At 42.1% G+C, this 19,212-nt stretch overlaps 1 protein-coding gene across 3 annotated transcripts in view; it reads right to left on the bottom strand.

Annotated features, from left to right (window-relative positions):
* Positions 1-19,212, bottom strand: part of TNR (tenascin R) — a 544,894-nt gene that overhangs the window by 134,023 nt on the left and 391,659 nt on the right. For all 3 annotated transcript variants that reach the window (XM_073563658.1, XM_073563656.1, XM_073563657.1), the window contains exons 4-7: positions 18,792-19,067; positions 15,016-15,131; positions 1,150-1,300; positions 456-725 (exon numbers count right to left, since the gene is read on the bottom strand). In XM_073563658.1, the coding sequence (XP_073419759.1) occupies positions 456-725; positions 1,150-1,300; positions 15,016-15,131; positions 18,792-19,067 (813 nt within the window). The remainder of the gene's footprint in view (positions 1-455; positions 726-1,149; positions 1,301-15,015; positions 15,132-18,791; positions 19,068-19,212) is intronic.

Below are 19,212 nucleotides of genomic sequence, written 5' to 3' on the forward strand. Positions count from 1 at the left end.
GCCTGAGATAACATGTGATCACTCAAAATACTGCAACATCTGCATTAGCTATGTGCTCACAAATATGTCTATAGATCCATCTACCGCACTCTGCACAGAGCGATGGACGGACCCATATAGTTATCACTGAGCATGTGCACTGCTCTGTGCAGGCTGATCATGCAGTAGTGGTGTTTTGAGAAAACAGTAGGTGATCTCAAGCCCCAAACTTGCCACTGACCAGCAACACTTTTCAGCCATTGTAGCATATCCAAACTTGTGCCTGTTGTGTTCTTCTAGATATGTAGAATCAGTGTGAAGAAATAAAACCTGTGTTACTTGGCATCATTGTTCTTGTAGGTGACGTTCTCAGACAGATGTCACAATTGATGGTCGTGGTGCGGGACCAAAGTCACCCCACTACTGTTCCACAAAATCCCTAGCACATGTGTATGTAAATTAAAGAGAGTGCAAACCTGTTATGAAGGTGGCGTTGATAGGGTCACTGCGAGTATCTCCCCGGATTCCAGACACGGACACCTCATACTGAGATCCAGGCCGCAGAACTTGCATGGAGTACTGACTTAAAGGGGGCTGCAGACGGAAGGTGGTCTTCTCTCCTTCTCCGTTGATCGGTCCATACTGCAGCTGGATGAAGTCCAGTTTTGCTCTCGCTGGTGTCCATTCCACAAAAGCTACTGTGTCAGAAACATCTCGAACCAGGATGTTAGAAGGGCCGTCTATGACTATGGAAAAAAATAAACTCTTGTTAAAACCGTATTCTCCGGTGAATTTTCTTGTTCTCAGAATGACCGTATCACCGTCCTTGATCAGACCTTCAAACATTACCGTATGTGCGAGCAAAAGATTCATTAGTTTAGATGGAAGCCAATATACTTCTAAGGTATTGCTGACTTCCTGAGCTGACCAATGTACTTAATGCACTGTCACCATAAATCTCTCCTACATCTTTTGCCATTTGGCGCAGTATTAATCTTCACCCAACTATCTTTTATTTTATTTTTTTTTCACGATGAATTAAAGCTGCTGAGAGGGTTGTCATCACGTTTGTAACATATAGACCAAGTGCCCTCAGCAATTACTATAACCTCGGCCTCCAGTTGCCATCCACTTGTCTACCTGATACATGTGCTGTGCCAGCTTTCTTACCAGTTGAAACGCTGCCCGATGTTGGGGGGCTCCTTGCCTGCTCCTTCAGGGAAATGATGCTTATGGTGTACTCTTCCCCAGGCTTCAACCCTGTCTGGTTATAAGAAGTGACGCTGCTGGGGAGCTGGACAGTTAGGCCACCCTCATTATTCTGTCAATGAAAGAAGCGAAGTGATATATAGAAGATGCACGATGACATGTTGCAATGAGGCATACGACTGGCAATAGAGTCACATATACTATATTTAGTACTAATATATGTTGCGGTTACACTTTTTTTTTCCATAGGAGGAAGAAGTGGAAGGGATGGGTAGGGGGAATGGAAAAGAGGGGCTGGGAGAAAAAGAGAAGGGAAAAAAAAGAAGAAAAATAACTTGGCTATACACATGTACACCATGTAACATATATACGGAGCATAATTGCAAAGTTTTTTTATCTTTTTTTCCCCGTCTTTTTCTCCCATTCCCTCTTATCCTTTCCCCTTACCCATCCCTCCTACGTAAAAAAAATAAATAGTGTAGCTGCACCTGCATGCATTTTGACAAAAACTTTAAGAAAATCATATACAATAGCCCTGATGGTGAACACTTAAAAAAAAAAAAACATGCACCAAAAAAAAAAACACTGCCCAAATTGTTAATTTTGTTTATCTCATAACCCCACCCCCAAAAAGAAACAACAACCTAAAACAAAATTAAACAGATTACAAAGTTAAATGTAAAACAAATTGGTGAGAATGAATGCTACAGGATGTCATGCAAAAACTAGTCTTCAAATAGCTCCATAAAGGGAAATATGAAAATATCATGAGTAGAGTTGAGCGAAACAGGTCGGTCAGATTCAAAAGGCGCCAACTTTTGCCAAAGTCGGGTTTCGCCAAGCGAAATCCGACCATAGCGTGAGGTCGGCCATGCGGTCTGCGACCCTAGCGCCAAAGTCGGATTTCACAGAATGCTTGCACGTGACTTTTTTTTCAGCCAATGAGCAAGGACGTACACTGTGGGCAACGAGATGACATGTGCAGCGTCGAGAGAGAGAGAGATTTTGTGCACTTTAAAAAAGCTGTCCGGCATGTAGGTGTGTTTACTGTCCTCCACTCCCTGCCGACTTTGCTTCCCCATTGACTTGCATTGGGTTTCGTGTTTCAGTCGGACCTTCGACTTTTCAGGATAGTCGGCCGATTTCGTTCGACTCGACTTTTGAGAAAGTCGGGTTTCAAGAAACCCGACTCGACCCTAAAAAAGGCAAAGTCGCTCATCTCTAATTACGAGCCTTGGAATATTTGATTGTGCAAAATATTTGTTGAAAGGATTGTGCAAATAGCAGCAAAATCTAAAACACAATTTATATATTTGGTATGTCATTTATAGAGTGCTGTTAAAAACAAACCAAGAGCAAGAATCAAACAAGAAAAAAAATCAATGGCAGAATTGCTGTTTTCCACCTCCACGCCAAAAGAAAGGAAACCTTAGGGTCCCATCACACACCGGATCTCGCTAGCGAGATCGCTGATTTTGTGACACATCAGCGATCTCGCCAGCGAGATCGCTGTGTGTGACGGGAATCAGCGACCGGCCCCCCTGCCGGTTATCGCTGATCGTGCTTGAGCGGCCTGGGCTGTTTTTCGATCGCTGGTCTCCCGATGCCCAGCATGCATCGCTGCGTTTGGCAGAGAGAGACCAGCGATCAGCGACGCTGGACGCTGGTTTCCAAGGTAAACGTCGGGTATCCAGGAGTCGCGCGGCTCCTAGATACCCGATGTTTACCTTGGAAACCAGCGTGTACGCCGGCTTCCAAGGTAAACAGCGGGTATCCAAGAGTCGCGCTGCTCCTGGATACCCGATGTTTACATTAGAAACCAGCGTCCAGCGTCGCTGGTCCTGATCGCTGGGGCTGTCTATGTGACAGCTCACCAGCGATCAGCTTAACGATGTCCTAGCGATCCCATCATGTCGGATCGTTGGTGGGATCACTGGGACATCGTTTAGTGTAATGGGGCTTTACACACAATATACTGTATGTACCTCTATATAGTACAATAAAAGTACAAGTTGTCGATCAAAAAGCAAGACTAATGTAATGAAAAAGGAAAAAAGTTTTAATATTCAAAATTGGGAGGATAAAAAAAGGGGGGGGGAAATGGATGTTCAAAGTTATTTTCCGAGAACACAGACTACATCGGACCTGCATGGGAACCTTTTTTTTTTATAAAGTGGTTAACAAGATAAAATATCTTAGTTTTCATTCTCTGTTTTGTGTGTGTGTTCTGTTCAGGTTTCCATTCACTGGACTTTTTTGGACTTGATGGATTACGTTGGACATGCATGGATTTTTCTTTTTTAATTAAGTGATGAACCAGGGAAAATGTCTGGGGGAGGTTTATTTAAAGTATTTTTTTTTTAAGTGTGTGTGGTTTTTTTTTTCTGGGTTACTAATAGAGCTGTATGATAGAAACCTCTCCATTACTAAGGCTAGTTTCACATTAGCGCTTTTGAGCGCAGCGACGGCCGTGCGCAGGCCGTCGCTGCGCTCAAAACGCTAGTGTGAAACTAGCCTAACACCAGAGCTTGTTGTCAGCTTTGGTTTTTGGACACTGCACAGCTTACATCAACCTCAAAACACCATTTCCCCAATTGCCAACACACCAGGGCAATCGGGAAGAGCAAAGGCGATGCGCCAGAATTGCAGCATCTCATGTGATGCTCCACATCTGGGCTGTTGTGGGCTGGTATTTTTAGGCTGGGAAGGGCCTAATAACCATGGAACTTCCCAGTTTGATAATATCAGTTCACAGTGTCTGCTTTGCCTTTGCTGGTTTCAAAAAAATGGAGAGGACCCCACATAATTTTTTTCATTTATTTATTTATTAGGTTAATATATGTACAGAAGCTCCACACAGAAGGCTCTAATATGGATATCTAGCTATCTAAAAAGAAAAAAAAGCAGCACCAGAAATTTGGGTGCAAAGCCTCTCAAGTACATAACAGTCCACAGTTATAGCAAAAAAAAAAAAGTTGGAAGCAGCGCACCATCATGTATAGAAAAATGCTGCTGAGAGCCAAAACACCGCTTTATGGGCTACTAAACAGCCCTTTCTACACAAGATGGTGTGCTGCTTCCAACTTGTTTTGCTATCTATATACCGTAAGCTTGCTTTCTTTTTTCTCAACTAGATTTATAAGCCACAAATAGCCATCATTCCTGAAGAAAAATGCAGGTGAAATACGCAAGTGATAAAAACATGCAAAAACAACGCAGATATTGTCTGCTGCGTTTTTCCTGCCAAGAAATAGAGAAATGATGCAGAAATTTCTGCATTCAAATACTCAATATGTGCACATAGGGCAGCACAGTGGCTCAGTGGTTAGCACTGCAGCACTGGAGTCCTAGGTTCGAATCCCACTAAGGACAACATCTGCAAGGAGTTTGTATGTTCTCCCCGTGTTTGCGTGGGTTTCCTCCCACATTCCGAAGACATACTGATAGGGAATTTAGATTGTGAGCCCCATCGGGGACAGCGATGATAATGTCTGCAAACTGTAAAGCGCTGCAGAATATGTTAGCGCTATATAAAAATAAATATTTATTACATACCCTAAACGTTCATGATGTCCACACCATTTTACTTCCCAATAATATTTTAAAATGTCATTGCAGAGTAAGCTGCTTGCAAGAGATCTTCCACCCATGGGGGCAGGGAGTCAGGTATCAGACACCGCCAAACTCCCCATAGATAAGGCAGAATTAAGTTATTACCATCGCTGATTACAGAGCTCTGAACAAGTGCTGTGTATAAAGTAGATAAAGCGTTGACAGTGCTTCCTCCTCCAGACCCAGCGGTCACATGATCTTTGCGTGTAGGGAGAACGCAGAAGGTGCTGGTTCTTAGGAGACCTGATCAACTCTCCCTTGTATCTGGTATTAATATATCAGCCCCAGTTACAGAAGAAATCAGCCATAATAAAGAATGAATTTGTATGCTAAAATGGCCCCATTCTGAACTTGATACGGTGTAAACTTTCTTTACTTGAAGGGGTATTCTGCTTCTGCTCTCTTTTCAATCTGGAGGTGCATTGAGTCCAAATACCCCATTAATGCTTTAAAGGGTTTTTTTTTTATTTCCTCCCTGTGTTTGGAGTAACAAATCCATTTTCTCATAATCATTTACATGGGATCTACACAAGTAGAGAAAGCACTAACAGTACTTACTCTCCAGGACCAAGTGTTCATGTGATCTCTGTGTATAGGGAAAGTGCAGGAGCTGCTGATTCTAAGGGTATGTGCACACGTTGCGGATTGTGCTGAGGATCCGCAGCAGATTCTCCTGCGGTGTACAGTACCAATGTAAAACAAAAAATGCTGTGCACATGCTGCGGAAAAATCTGCGCACATTTCCTGCGGGTGTGAATCCTCAGCATGTCCTTTCTTTGTGCAGATTCCGCAGCGTTTTTACACCTGCTCCATTATAGGAATCCGCAGGTGTAAAAACGCAGGTGAAATCCGCACAAAAACTGCAAAATATCTGCAGAAAATCTGCACTAAATCCGCAGGTAAAACGCAGGTAATTTTACCTGCGGATTTAGCAAAATCTGCGCGGAAAAATCCGCAGCACAATCCGCAACGTGTGCACATACCCTTAGGAGACCTGGTCAACGCTTCTATGCAGCCAGGTGGTTGAATTTCCACTGTTACAGAGGAAATCAGCATAAAAATAATTATTATGCTAAAATAGCCCAATTCTGAACTTAATACCGTCAAAACTTTCTTTCCTTGAAGGGGTATTCTGCCTCTGCTTTCCTCCAGATGCCAAAGTGAATTGAGCCCAAATTTCCCTTTAACGTTTTAAAGGTTCTTTTGATTTCCTCCCTGTGTTTGAAGTAAGAATTCCATTTTCTTTCACTCATTTACTTGGTATTTATACTTTGATTCCGTGGACGTGGCAAGTTATTATCAATAAATGTCAAAAAGAGGACACAGTAATAATCACAAAAGTGCTGTAGATTGCGGTTGTGTAATGGTAACCATGGAATATTAATTTACTATCCCTAACTTGTATGTATTTTTAGCTTTGGCACATATAACCTTCTTGGGGCTACCATTTATTTTCTAAGTTATCCCAATTATTTTCCCCAGTTCTGTCCATCCAGAGCAGCTGGACCTCATACTGCGCGCTGGCTTAGTAAAACGCAATCCTTTGCAGGGGTTTCCATAGCAACATCAATTTCTTCTCTCTTTGTTGGATGCTGACAAGATAAAACTTACCTGTAATTGCTTAGTTTTGCTGCTTATCATGAAGATCGCCGAACTGTCACTTGTTAGCAAACTACTATTACCCCGTCATGTACAGTTTATATGGAAGAATGGAACTGAAATGCCGGAGAATATGGAATCTGTGCGTTACCAAGAAGGAGCAATGGAAGACATTTTGGGGGTCCGCACTGTCCTGAGGGTACCCTGAGCAGTAGGGCACTAAAGGCGCTTACTAGCAAGAAAGATGAGTGGGAAGTCAAAGGGGAAAGACGTTTTTTGTCTGTACTGATGGTTACTAAATAGTGATGAGTGAGTATACTCGTTACTTGGGTGATCTCCGAGTATTTTGGCGTGCTCTGAGATTTAGTTTGTGTCGACGCAGCTGCATGATTTGCTAGACAGGCTGAATTTTAGGCATTCCTCACATGTATTCAGGCTGTCTAGCAGCTGCAAATCATGCAGCTGCTTCAACACAAACTAAATCTCCGAGCACGCCAAAATACTCGGAGGTCACCCGAGCATGCTCGGGGAAACACGAACAACGAGTGTACTCGCTCATCACTATTACCTAAATAAATGTATGGAACCTTTTTATTTTTGGCTGCTTCTTGGCCACTTTTCCATCCGTGATGTCCACCTTTGGGGACAACTTTTTTTTTACTTAAATGCAGGTGTTTCAGCATTTCAGGTTTTTGCAATTGGGTTTCATAAAAACTGTGCTCCATATGGCCTTTATAAGATCTTGTTTTCTCCCTATGAGTTCAACCTTGATGCATTCTGTGGTCATAAATCAGCTGAGTAGAGCTCAGAAAAAAAGACAGATAAAACAATCACAAGCTCCCTGACTGACGGATTCTCATTTAAAGGGATTGTCCACTACTAGGACAATTCCATTTCAATACCTTTGCTTTCCCCACCAGTAAAATAATAACACCTTTACTCACATCTGATGCCAGAGCCATCCCAGCGGTATCCGTACTGACTCTCCTGGGGCTCACTTGGCATTATGTCATGTGATCAGTGCAGCCAACCCATGCTGACTTCACTCTCCGTTCCTTCAGACAAATAAGACTTCCAGAGGAAGTGAAAAAGCAGCCACAGCTCTCACCTCCTCCGGATATCAATTACATTCAAAGGAGGGGACAGTGAAGCAAGTGCTGACTGGCCGCAGGGATTGCGTGACATAACAATGTCACAAGAGCCCCGGGAAATCCAGTGCTGACATCGCTGGAACAGCACTGCCACAAGAGGCGAGCATAAGTGTTGTTATATTTCTGGGGCGGGAGAATAGGGATTGAGAAGAGGTTGTCCAAGTAGTGGACAACCCCTTTTACTCATTCTGCAGCTAGCAAAAGACAGCACAACAGAGAAGTTCTAGAAGGCAAACGGTGCAAATTGTTTAATGAAACCCCAGAAGTAAAAGTGATTTTTAACCCAAAATCTATACATTTACATAAAATAAAAAATTATCTCCAAAAGCTGGATTACCCCTTGAAAGACATGTTTGTTTGTTGAAATGTGTTTTAAAATGTTAAAAAAGTTAACAAAAAATTACATGTATAGAACACAAGTAAAGAGGCACATAATGAAAATAAATGAAATATGCCCAGGGAAATGTCAATTTTTTTTTAGCTTCTATTGAAGTACCTGAAAGGTTTGTGCAAAGAATATTTATATTGCAGTGCATCTAAAACAAAAAAAAAATCAAGTGTTAATTAAAAATTCCTTTTTATGTGTACATCTACAATGCTGCTTAGAGTGTATTCATGGTTACAGATTTATTTTTATTTTACTCGCATATATAGCGCCATTAATTCCTCAGGTCTTTTCGGATATCATGATTACTCTCCTCATTGGGGCTCACAATCTAAATTCCCTATCAGTATGTCTGAAAAATAATCCCTGTGTGTAGTTTGAACATGCAGTTGCCCTATGGACCTGTCTGCAGCAGGAAGGTGAATGCAAAATGTACCGTAAAATGTACTTGACGTGGACTGGTGTATATAGGTGGGGAGACAGCTAGAAAGACTGGAAGAAGGTGAAGTACTGGGCTTTGGCCACTAGGGGGAACAAAACAGCAGAAAAAAGGAGATGGTGCAGTACTAAGGTTTGGCCACAAGATGGAGGCAGGGAGCTGTGAGAAAAGGGCTTAACAGCAGCTTAAGGCCAGGAAACTGCTTAGTCATGGTGGGTGGAGTTACGCGGACTCTAGAGGGAAATTCCCAGGGAGGGGAATAAATAGGCAGAAAGAGTTCCAGAAGGGAGCCAGTCCATGGAGGAGTTCAGCAGAGCAGGAGACTGAAGGAGGAAGAGGCTGAGAGAGGAAGAACTCCGGGAAGGGACTGGAAGGAGAAACAGTCGGGGGGTGGCCCTGACAGGAGAGCCGCAGGACAGAAGAAGAAGCCCGGGGTACCAGACAGACGGACTCGGACAGGTGAAGCGCTGTGTTGGTGGGTCTAAGGCAGCCACGGTGAAAGAGCCACGAGGGACGTCACTGTAAAGGAAAGAGAAGGTGCCCAGGTCTGTGTGTGGAAGCTGTCGTGCTGCTGTGTTGCTGTGGTCGTCAGGAGGACGGCCAATAAAGAGGACCTGTTGAACGCACATCGGTTTCTGTCTCCAGTCTGTTTGTGGTGAAAAAGGGACCACCCCCAGTCCGCACACGTACCTACACAGTCATGTTACACCCTTTAATTGTTTCCTCCTCTGCAACAGACAGGAAGAAAATGGGAGGAAAAATAATACGTGACTGCAAAATCAGACTACATATAGCTTCTTTGTAGTCTGTATCCATGGAAATAAATTGGTCTGCATTGGATGTGGATACATTAAACAGTGTATGGAAATCACCTTAGTAAGGCGAAAGCATAGGGATAAAACCAAAGAAATGAGCTAGAACAGATGATGATATAAGTGCAATGTGTATGAGCATGTTCACACTGTGGCCATTAACAGACAGAAACCTAGGATTAAAACAAAATGAGCAAATACCCTGCAATAAGTACATGAATAAATAGTAATATTACATGTAAATAACATGGGGTACTTTGTTGACACTACAGTATATGGATCAAAAAAAAGAGTAAGGGTACCGTTACACTAAGCGATGCACCAGCGATCCTGACAAAGACACGACCTGGTAAGGATCGCTGGTGCATCGCTAAATGGTCGCTAGAAAGCTGTCAAACAGCAAATTTACCCAACGACGCAGCAACGATCTCGACGGGATCGCTGGTGAGTCGCTTAGTGTCACACAGCTGCGATTCTGATGACTCCCGCCTGCGTCCATGATTTCTGAGTTGCTAATGAGGTCGCTCTTTGGTTTCAAACACAGCGATGCATGCTGGCCAGCGGGACACCAGCGATCAAAAAATGGCCCAGGACATTCGCGCATGATCAGCGACATTGCAGCGGGGGCCTGGTTGCTGCTAAGTGTCACACGTAACGAGATCGCTGGCGAGGTCGCTGTTGCGTCACAAAATCGGTGACACATTAGCGAACTCGCTAGCGATCTCGCTTAGTGTGAAGTAACCCTAAAAGTTATCCCACCGTGACAAGGTCAGGATGGAACCTAACTCTTGTAGTTCACTTTGCTATGTGTAAACAGTCCTCAAAATTTATGGGGGCATCTTAGGACCCAGACCTCACTGAGTAAACACCTGCCGATGGAAAGCTATACAGAGAAGTTGCACAGCTCAAAAAGGGGGAGCCAAGTGTGCTTGCTATAAAGCTTGTAAGTGCTATTCTGAAGCTGGTTGGATCGCTGGATTCAGAAGGCTTCTGTGCGCTCCTCCGATGGCTCCAGAGGCAAAGATGCGTCTGATTGCAGCATCCAGGGAACACAGAGTTGGGTGAGCACCACAGAGTTGGGTGAGCACCAATCAAGCAGGATCACACTGCCCCCTTTTCACAGGAAGCCAGGAGTAGTAGTTGGCTCCTGCAGAAGGTGATGAGAAAATCCCTTTAACGCCGGGTCATACCTGCGAGAAACTCGCACGAGTCTCGCGTCTCAATACCCTGCACTCCAGCTGGCACTTGGGACCGGAGTGTGTGGCTGCATGTATTTCTATGCAGCTGAGCGCTCCGGTACTAGTGCCGGCAGCAGTGCCAGGTATTGAGACGCGAGAATCGTGTGAGTTTCTCGCAAGTGTGACCCTGGCCTAATAGAGTTTTACGGGTAAAATTTAAATAAATAAGCTTTATGTCTTTTAACTGATATAATTTAACTGATCAATCACTGGATACCACAGCTTAGCTTTCGATCTGTGAAGGACAGCATCTTAATTGTTGGCCCGGGGCTGGGGCCACCTGAGACACAGAAAGGGGCTAGTTAATTATTAAAATTAGCAGTGAGTTGCCCCTCTTCACCTTCTGTTTTGGTTATGACCTGACTCAGTTGACACTGTCCTATGTTGCGCACAGGACTGGAAACAAAGCAGCCAAGATCTGTAATGAACTGGAAGCCTGATGAAGGGCACCTGGACTAATAGAGGTAGATTTGTAATTTGATCATTTAAAGGAGTTGTCTGGTCTTGGAATACAAGTCTGCAGTGAACTCTCACAATGCACAAACTATGCGCTGTGAGGATTCTTCAGTGCCGTCACTGGGAATGGGCGGCCATGTGACTGCAAGTATGCGGTCACATTCCAGCTAGAGTCCAGAGGTCTCAAACTGCATTCCTCAAGGGGCGCAAACAGGTCATGCTTTCATGATTTCCTTGCATTGCACAGGTGATAATTTAATCACCTGGACAGATAACGATTCTAGCACCTTGTACAATGCTAAGGAAATCTTGAAAACACTCATGGTTTGCGACCCTTGAGGAATGGCATTTGAGACCCATGAAGGAATGCAGTTTGAGACCCATGGACTAAACTGTATCCTTCCTCTCTCAACACTCTTGAATTAAGCGAGGCCGCACCCATTTAGTCTGCAGGTGACCAAATATACTCAAGGCCATGTGACCTCCGCTCCCGAGACCGGCGAATCCTTACAGCACACAGGGCTGGACAACCCCTTTAATATTCAAAATTTTGTCTGGAATATCCTTTAATACTCTTCTTTTAGGAGTAACCGCAGACTGGATTGTACCTAGCTCTACAGTCGCCGATGTAATTGAGAGCTTAATATCACGCAGATGTATCACTTTTATTTAGAGTCCAGAAGATGGCAGGTCAAGTTGCTTATCTTGCATCCTTCCCTTCTATTTCTATTATTCTTGATGGCTCCTCCATTCAGCCGATCAGTGAAGCATGCAGCTTATGAGCATCAAATCATTCACCTGAACGTGACAATTCTTTCATGCTAACAAACAAAGCCTCAATGTATTGAATCCCCGTCCAGGGTTTTCTCGCCCACACACTTCTCTCACCCATATCAAATGTCATCGAGAACCACTTCTAAAAGGATCTTTTTTTTGGCCTCATGAAAGGTAAGTGACATAAGCTCAATCACACGTCATGACTCCCAGAAATCTTCTTAAGCTTCGTCACGTGGAAGAATACAAGGACACAATCCGCTATTGTCAGAAAATGTACAAAATGTCTCTCAGGCAGGTGAGAAAAAAAAATCCAGGCAGTAATATTTGGCTTAAGCCCAGTTTTTATGGCTTTAACATACCCGCAGCCAAGAGACATCTGTGGTTGTATTTCACATGGATTTATCAGCATGAAAGTGCCAGAAATTGACAGACCATTAGCACCAGTTTTATTTAGTACATTGCAGTATTGAAAGGAAAAACAAGTCTAAATCTTTGCTGAAAATAGAATGATTCATGAAATATAGAAGTAACACATCTCGTGTGGGGTATAAGAGCTGGGAAATGGTTCAAAGAGATTTCTGCTGAAATCAAAACTAATGACTGAGACAATAGGGATCAAACAACAGGAAGATTATGCCAAGGCTGAATTAATCATGGATGATACCCTTTGCGATATCTTTAGTTGGCAGCCCCCCAACTGTACAAATGATATTTCTGGCCAACAGTCCCAATTTTGCCGGGACAGTCCTGGGAACCAAAGTGCAAAAAGGTCAACTCAGCATAGTTGCCAATCTTTAAAAACTGTGCCGAATTTTTATACAATGCTTGCAAATTCAGCATCGTCCCAGATCAAACAATGTTAGTAAGTAAGGGCCAACTTATAGACAAACCCCACTTAATTATACAAGGTGTTTTGGGAGATGGTCTCGAAGCTTAAGTGAGTTGTTCACCAAAAAATGTATTTTTCTTAAATCTGGTTTGTTATACCACCTCAATTCCAAAATTGTTGGGACCCTGTGTAAAATATAAAGAAAACAAGAATGCAATGATTCGGATCTCTCTTGTAGCCATATTTTATTCACTACAGAACATAGAGCACAAATCAGATGGTGAACGATGGCCATTTTTCCAAAACAGTAACTCATTTTGAATTTGATGGAAGCAACACATCTTAAAAAATTTGGGTCATGTCTACAAATTTGTAGTATCTCCTCTTCTTTTTACAACAGTCTGTAAACATCTGGAAAGTTAGGAGACAATAGCTGAAGTTTTGGGAAAGGAATGTTGTCTCATGTTTGTCTGATGTAGGATTCTCACTGCTCAACAGTGGTGTGGCTTCTTTGCTGGATTTTTCATTTTATCATGAGGCAGATGTTTTAAATTGGGGAAAGGTCTGGACTGCAGGCAACCGGGTCATCACTTCAACTCTTCTTCTGTAAAGCCACGCTGTTGTGATGGATACAGTGTGTGGTTCAACCTTGTGTTGCTGAAATATGGAAGGTCTTCCCTGAAATAGACATTGTCTGGATGGAGCATATGTTGTTGAAAACCTCAATATAATGCTCAGCATTGATAGTGCCTTTTAGGATGCATAAGCCACCTATGCAATAGGCACTTTTGTAACCCCCATACCATCAAAGATAAGCTGGATGGTCCCTCTCCTCTTGAGTTTTCAGGACACACAGTCCGTGGTTTCGATAACAAATGTAAAATTTTGATTCATCTGACCATAGAATAGTTTTCAATTTTGCCTCTGTCCTTTTTAAATTAGCTTGGCCCAGAGAAGATGACAGAGTTTCTGATTTGTGTTGATGTACGACTTCTTCTACGCATTAAAGAGCTTTAAATTGCAATTATGATTTCATAGTTAATTGTGTTCACAGACAATGATTTCTGGAGGTATTTCTGAGCGCATGCAGTGATTTCCAAGATTGAATTATGATTGGGGGCAAGCAGAGCAGGAGCATCCAATATTGACCATTGGCCTTGTCCCCTGTGCACAAGGATTTTGCCAAAATTTTTGAATCATTTGATGATATTATGGTACCTTTGATGGTAGGATATTCAACATAGTTGAAAATTGACTCCCAGCTGTTTTTTATTAGGACCACTTATTTTTCCAGATTTTTTGAGATGTGTTGCTGCCATCAATTTCTAAATGAGTTAATTTTGTCATATGCAATGTGAAAAGGCCAAACTTTCACCTTCTGATTTGTTGTCCTATGTTCTGTTGTGAATAAAACATGGTATAGGAGACTTATAAATCATTGCATTCTTGTTCTATTTACATTTTACACATTGTCTCAATTTTTGGGAAAATTAGCGAAGGCATATTTAATCACCCCATTGTCACCTCTATTGACCGCAAGCAACTCTGGTGGTCAGATCTGGAAGTGATCACTATGGTATGGTGCCCATGTGTTATGGGACTGCTGAAGCCTGTGATTGGTTGCAGTTGAGTGGAAAAGCAAAATCATGAGCAAAACAACCCTTGATGCGCTGTTCCAGTCACCTGACCGCTGAAACTAAACATAGGTCTACAAAACCCTTAAAAAGTCCTGATTTTGGCTACTGAAATGTTGGTAAGTTTATTCACTTGTTGGCATAAAAGATTGTGTAGCTTTATTTTCCATAGGCTTTCCTTTAAACAAGGGAAGGGCTCAGGTCACTTCCATATCCCTGTATTTAATAACCATGGCCCCGGCAAAGTGACTTGTTGGTGTTCCATCTGGCATTCAGTATCCAGACCATGTACCAACATACAGTCACCAAATAGTGATAATAAAATAGCTGTAGAATTCCTATTAAAATGCCAAGTGGTTACAAGCCACAGGTGGCAAAAGTTGATTTGTCAAGACCACACAGGCTGCACACCCGTAAGGTTAGCTCTGACTCGAGTACCTGGTCTGATAGCACAGTGTTGTACATACCAAAGTCAGGGTAGGCCAACTCTAGTTTGATGACAACCCTAGATGATGTCTTAAGATTCCTGCCTCCTCACATGTATCCAGACCTTCATCTGACTAGAACTATAAATTGCGTGGTTGAGCACATCATTGTGATCTCCGGTATGTGAGTTTGCCCACCACAATCATACCACTACAGGACAGAAGATGGGCAGGGAGACCAGGATTGCTTTCCACTTTCTTAGGACCTATAATGTTCAACTCTGTGCTCAGAGTCAATCACATTGTGGGCCCAAATAGAGATGCAAAATCATATTAATTTAGCAAGCATTGTGGTATGTGACATTTTGTATACCCATTGGGTAAACTAAATTCACAACAAGGATCTTTGGAACTTTTAGACAACAGACATATACATACGCAGGATAAATTATCTAATATTGTTAACGTACCTTAGGGGTGAAACTGATTTCCCAGCCATCGATAGGAAATAGAGGAGGCTCCCATTCCACCTCTACAGAGGTCTGAGTCACATTTTTAAACTGTAGTCCTCTTGGTGGCGATATATCTGGAAAGAAATATGGTAAGGTATTGTAATAGCAGAATTACAGTACATGACAATTACCTATACATTTATATATCCACTTACCATTACATAAAGCAATATGTAACAGTAGGTTGGTTATAATAATAGCCATAAATGGTTTGATTGGATCAGTATCAATGTTCTTAGTTTACGGTATAAAGTTTGTTTCCTCCTAGAAGGGTAAAAATAATTTGACAAGTGGGCGTTACCATTACCCTCGTCAAAAGGGCAAGTCCCTACACTGTCTGACGCAGTCGGCACTGATTGGACAGTAATAGACTGTGTAGAGACGGTAATACCCAGCTGTTAAATTTATTTCAAGAATTTCAGGGAAGAATAGCAAAGGAGCAGAACAATGCAAAAAAAACTGCAAAAACTTGATGGAGATAAATAGTATTTTATTGCCTGATTCAATTTTTTTTTTCAACAGAAATGTTAGAAAAGTCTATAGATTATCTGTTTGTGTTTGCTAGAAGCATAAAATTCCGCTGCTAACTGGAAACCAACACCACGATGCTGTCAACAGATCTGTTATTTTGCTTCTATGTTTTTTGCTCTATCTGCAGAAGTGATAAATAAACTGTGGATCTTGTAGAATAACGGTAGAGTCGGAATACGAGTCGTCAATGGTATTGAATTTATTTCATGTTAAAAAAAAAAATGAAACCAGGCATCCCAGAAAAAAAAGTTATAACATGTAAATTAAATATGGAGCTTTATTTTATATAATAATAATAATAATAATAATAATAAATTTTATTTTTATAGCGCCGACATATTCCGCAGCACTTTACATTTCAGAGGGGATTTGTACAGACAATAGACATTACAGCATAACAATAATCACATACAGTAGATTATAACAAATAACAAGAGGAGTGAGGGCCCTGCTCGCAAGCTTACAGTCTATGAGGAAAGAGGTAGACACGAAAGGTGGGTGGTAACAGTTGCCCTGATTGTATGGACCAGCCATAATGTTAAGTGTGTAACAGTACAGACACAGAGGGCTAATGGATGCATAAAGCATGTGGGAACATGATGCTGGGAACCTGGTTATGGTAAAACTTTTGGCTCTGCCACACAGGGATAGGTTAGGTTAATGTGTTGAGGCGATAGGCCAGTCTGAATAAATGCGTTTTCAGGACACGCTTAAAATTGTGGGGATTGGGGACTAATCGTATTGACCTGGGAAGTGCATTCCAAAGAATTGGCGCTGCACGTGTAAAGTCTTGGAGACGGGAGTGGGAGGTTCTGACTATTGAGGATACTAACCTCAGGTCATCAGCAGAACGGAGGGCGCGGGTAGGGTGGTATACTGAAACAAGGGAGGAGATGTAGGGTGGTGCTGAGCCATGGAGGGCTTTGTGGGTGAGGGTAATAAGTTTATACTGAATTCTGGAGTGGATGGGTAGCCAGTGTAATGACTGGCACAAGGTAGAGGCATCGGTGTAACGATTGGTGAGGAATATGATCCTGGCTGCAGCATTCAAGACAGATTGGAGAGGGGAGAGTTTGGTAAGAGGGAGACCGATTAGAAGAGAGTTACAGCAGAATATTGAATAATTGGTTATCTGGACTTAAGTTATTTTGTTGCCTTGAAGCCAAGATCTTACAGGCAGATGGCAGCTAACTACCTGCATGGTGCCGATGTGTGCCGAGTAGAATAGGCTGCTCACAGTCACAGACCGCTCCCATCAACAATTCAGCGACCTCCAGTGATGTTATGTCAACAGAGCAGCAGCTTCTTTTCCACTCTGCTCTGTTGATGTCATACTGATTGACATCCGGCTCCCCACTGCCTACCTGCGGGGAGCTGGCTGTCAATCACCATGATGTCAGCAGTGACACTCCATCGACAGAACTGACTAGAAGAGAAAGAGATGCTCTGGTGACGAAACGTCAAATGGAGGACCACAATCGCTGGCAGGAATGGTCTGTGACCGCTCTAAGCCATCAGAGATCGGCGCCAGATAGGACAGGCAGGTAGTTAGGCAACTACATGCATGCAAGATCTTAACCCCTTGATAAAAAATAAGCAGAGTCCCAGTAACCCCCTTTAAAAGACATAGGGAAGTTAAAAAGCATGACTAATCCTAGTCATTGTTAAAGAGGACCTATCGCTTGACATAAATAAGTATTTTTTTCACCTGACTTCTAGGCCACTTTTCTCCTGAATTTGCTAGCTTTTTTTCCCCAGCACCTCATCATTCCTAAGATATGCCCCCTTGGCCAAGGAGGAGTGATTCTCGAGAAGACACCCACAGAGGAGAGTTGAGAGCCACACACAGTTAGCTATCAAGACTGGATTTACATGTAAAAAAAGAGAGGATCTTATTTCAAGAAAGGAGAGGTGCTGGGACATAGAAATAAAAATAAGGTTGACAGCGATGACATTTAGATCAGGTAATAAAACCTACGTACTTGTGGCAAGTGATAAATCATCTTTAATGAAAAAAGAAGACAAAGGATCCACAAAAAATATACATCACCACTTCTTCAGACACATCTGTTTTAACCCCTTTCCAACATAGAATATAAAAATACATCTCATATCAGGTGCAAGAGTATAGAGTAGATTCAGAAACTCCGATCATTAGATCTTTCCTTAAAGGACAAGTGCTGGCTGTGTCACACAGCTGTCATCCGCAACTAGAAACAGCAACCAATGCTAGCCGAGATTCCTGCTGTTCAACTACTTAAATGAAGCTGTCAAACTCTGACACTGACATTTAGGGCGCTCTTTCTGGCAACCATCAGTCTTCCCTAAAACATTAAACATTTCTATCACACCCCCTTTGTGCTTTTAAAAATAAAGAAATGTAAAAAATAAAAATTCCAGGTGGCCACATCAGCAAAGTCTGATCTCGGAAAATATCACGTTATTTTACTAAAATGGTAAATGCCATTAAAATAAAAAAAAAATTGAAATGTCAGAATTGAAGTGCTAGAATGCAATTAAAAAGAAAATAAAACATTGTATGTACCCCAAAATAGTACCCATGAAAATGCAGCTCGACGTGCAAAAAATAGGTCCTCACAAAGGTTTATTGTCCGAACAATAAAGTTCTGGGTCTCCAAAAATGGCGGCACAAACCAATTATTTTTTTTTTCAAAATTGCTATTTTTTTTCACCACTTAAATGAAAAAAACAAAAAACCTCTACGTTTGATATTGCCATAATTTTAGTAATCTGGAGAATCAGGATACCAGATCAATTTTACTGCACAGTGAACACTTTAGTAACAAAACGCCAAAAAATAATGGCAGAATTGTTTTTTTTTTCCATTATTTTGCTGCGCTTGAAATTTTTTTGAGTCCTTCAAAACAACAACTCCTTGTGTAGAAAAGAAGACCTCATATGGCTAGTTAGACTAAAAATAATAAAAAAAAAGAAAGTTATGGCTCTTGGAAGAAAGTGAGAAAAAAAATTGAGAAATCAAAAATTGGCCGTGTTGGAAAGAGGTTAAATCTTATCTCAACAAATCCTAGGAGATATCATTGACAGTTAGGACTTCTAGGTTTGCAGTTATTTTTTGGCAGCAGGAAGAGCACTTTGTACTACTCTTAAAGCATTTAATATCCCCAATACTGGAAATTATTCCAAATAGGTAATATGCAGTAACTGTACAGACTGATACTCACGTGTGGATGTGGTGATGCTAGCGGGCTCGCTGGTGATGTCGCTGATGACGGAGCATACACTTATGTTATACGTTGTTCCTGGTTCCAATTCTCTTATGGTTACAGCGCTCCAATCTCCTGGTACCCTCTGCTGCAGTCTTTGTTGGGGTCCCCACTCTCCAGGCACTGCCGGCTGGTATGAGATGACAAACTCTGTCACAGCAGTAGTTCCTTCCCATACCAAGTCTATCCAATTGTCTCCCACAGAAGTTACACTGAAGTCCACTGGTGGTGCAACTAGGGGATAATAAAGAAAGAAATATAAGTGAGATATTAATGAATCATAACGTCCTGATATACAGCAGTGCAATTACAGGATTATATCGCTACATGTCACAAGTGGACCGACCTCAATAGCAGCGTTCATTTTTATACTGAATGA

Source organism: Dendrobates tinctorius, unplaced genomic scaffold (genome assembly GCF_039654945.1).
Source record: "Dendrobates tinctorius isolate UK_male_01 unplaced genomic scaffold, ASM3965494v1 ptg000396l, whole genome shotgun sequence".
In the NCBI taxonomy this organism is placed as follows: Eukaryota; Metazoa; Chordata; class Amphibia; order Anura; family Dendrobatidae; genus Dendrobates; species Dendrobates tinctorius.